Raw genomic sequence first — 1,920 nt, 5'->3', positions numbered from 1 at the left:
TAGTATTAACAGATATGTTTTTCAATAATACAAAACAACTGAAAAAAAAAACATATTATTTTTTGTGGGGAATTATACATTGATTATTCAAATAATCTATAAAAATATACATTATTGTGTTATACATGCATATAATGAATATTCATTTATATGAAATAAATCTAATTATTCCTTTTAATTCTACAATATAAAATTAAATTGACTTCGAGAATGGAATATTCCATTGTACGCCTTTATTTATGATTATATATATTAAAATATTTTATATTTTTAACAATGCATAAAAATAGGTATTCCATATACTAAATTTTTTTATGTATTTTTGTCTACTATTTTGTTCCTCCTAGTATTATTTTGTATGTTCATATTCTAAATATGAAGACATATATAATAAAAATATTACAGATAAAAATGCTGTTAATGAAATAAGCGAAGCCTACATTTTTTTCAATTCGATGCTGATATAGAGTAGTGTCGGCAATAAGTTTTTAGGAAGGTGTGTTCAAAAGTTAAGAACTATTTAAAATATGTAAAAGTAAATTCTAAATCTCTTGATATACCAAAATGTTGTAAATAATTAACCTACTTGTTATATGACCAAGTAATTAATAATTTACCTTTTGGTTAAACTACATTATCACTTTACAGTGATCTTCAAAATTTGTATTATGAAAAATGCTTCGATTACGTAATATGTAACGAGTATAAAGAGGACGTTACATAGAAAATATATATAAAGCTTGATGATCTAATTACAATATAAAAGGATTTTGTGCATATAAAGCTTCAAGTGAAACCAAAAAAAAAAAAAAAATGTAAATGTGCTCGGAAATGTTCAAATTCTTATTAAACATACATAAGGAAATATGAGTATGGCAATCACCGGGATTGCTATGACGCATTAGAAGATTTTAGAAATACATATAATGAACATATGAAAAATGGAAATAAATATAAAAATGTAGACATATACATACCATCCACAAAAGGAGATAACATCATTATTCTTATTAAAATTCCGTCTATTATTATATTATTCATTTGTTTCCTTTTATTTATTTTTATAAAATTATAAAATTTACTTATTGAAAATATAATTGTTATGATAAAATTTTAATTCTACACCATCAAATAAAAATTATTATATTACAATAACTATATTATTAATATATAATTTCCCCCCCAACTATTAGTTTACTACATTGTGTTCATGCATAAATGCTCAAAAAATGAATAGACAAAACATGAAGAAATGATTAAATCGAGAAATACAAAATTTTAAAAGCAAAACTAATATATATCATTAAAATAATAGGAACAGAAATCACCATATGTGCATCAGCAATCTCATCAGATTTGTCATTATAAATTTCACTTATTTGTTCATATAACCAATAACGTATGTAATGGTAGTAATTATTACATTCGGAATGACCCGCTTGACTTAACATATCTAAATGACGTACTAGTTTAATGCAAATGTCCTTGACTTCTCTACGGTTGTAACTTAGATTATTATCTAATCTATTACAAAGTTGATCAAAATCAGAGGATTCACCAAGTTCTGAAAAGAAATCTTCTTCCATGAATATTATGCAGTGATGCATCTTGAGCAGCCTCCCCATGATAAGAATCATGAAATGCTTAACAGATTAGTACCAAAGATATGGTTCTTATAATAGAATTTTTCGTTTGTTTCAAGTCAAAGTTTTTATGTAATTAGTAATGTACAAATGAAGACTTATATTCTTATATACAAAGTATTCACAGGAAATGCCTTCGCTTTATTTTTTACCATATTTGTATTAAATAAAACGTATTATATTCTTAGTCTGAATATAGAAAAGAATGTTTTTGTTAATTTTATCTAAATAATGCTTATTAATGTAAATTATAGAAGGAAATGTGTGTGTTATTTTT

General features: G+C 23.9%; 1 protein-coding gene across 1 annotated transcript; it reads left to right on the top strand.

The window, feature by feature from the left end:
- Window positions 1-819: 819 nt before the first annotated feature.
- PCYB_004750 (CYIR protein) lies at window positions 820-1,075 on the top strand (the record flags this gene model as incomplete). Its single annotated transcript, XM_004227896.1, has 2 exons — window positions 820-833; window positions 862-1,075. 2 exons carry the CDS (start codon window positions 820-822, stop codon window positions 1,073-1,075), a joined length of 228 nt encoding a protein of 75 aa, XP_004227944.1.
- Between the last annotated feature and the right edge of the window lie 845 nt (window positions 1,076-1,920).

Source organism: Plasmodium cynomolgi (genome assembly GCF_000321355.1).
Source record: "Plasmodium cynomolgi strain B DNA, scaffold: 0571, whole genome shotgun sequence".
NCBI lineage: Eukaryota > Apicomplexa > Aconoidasida > Haemosporida > Plasmodiidae > Plasmodium > Plasmodium cynomolgi.
Note: the sequence above shows the minus strand (reverse complement) of the source record. Positions and strands in the feature narration are given on the sequence as shown.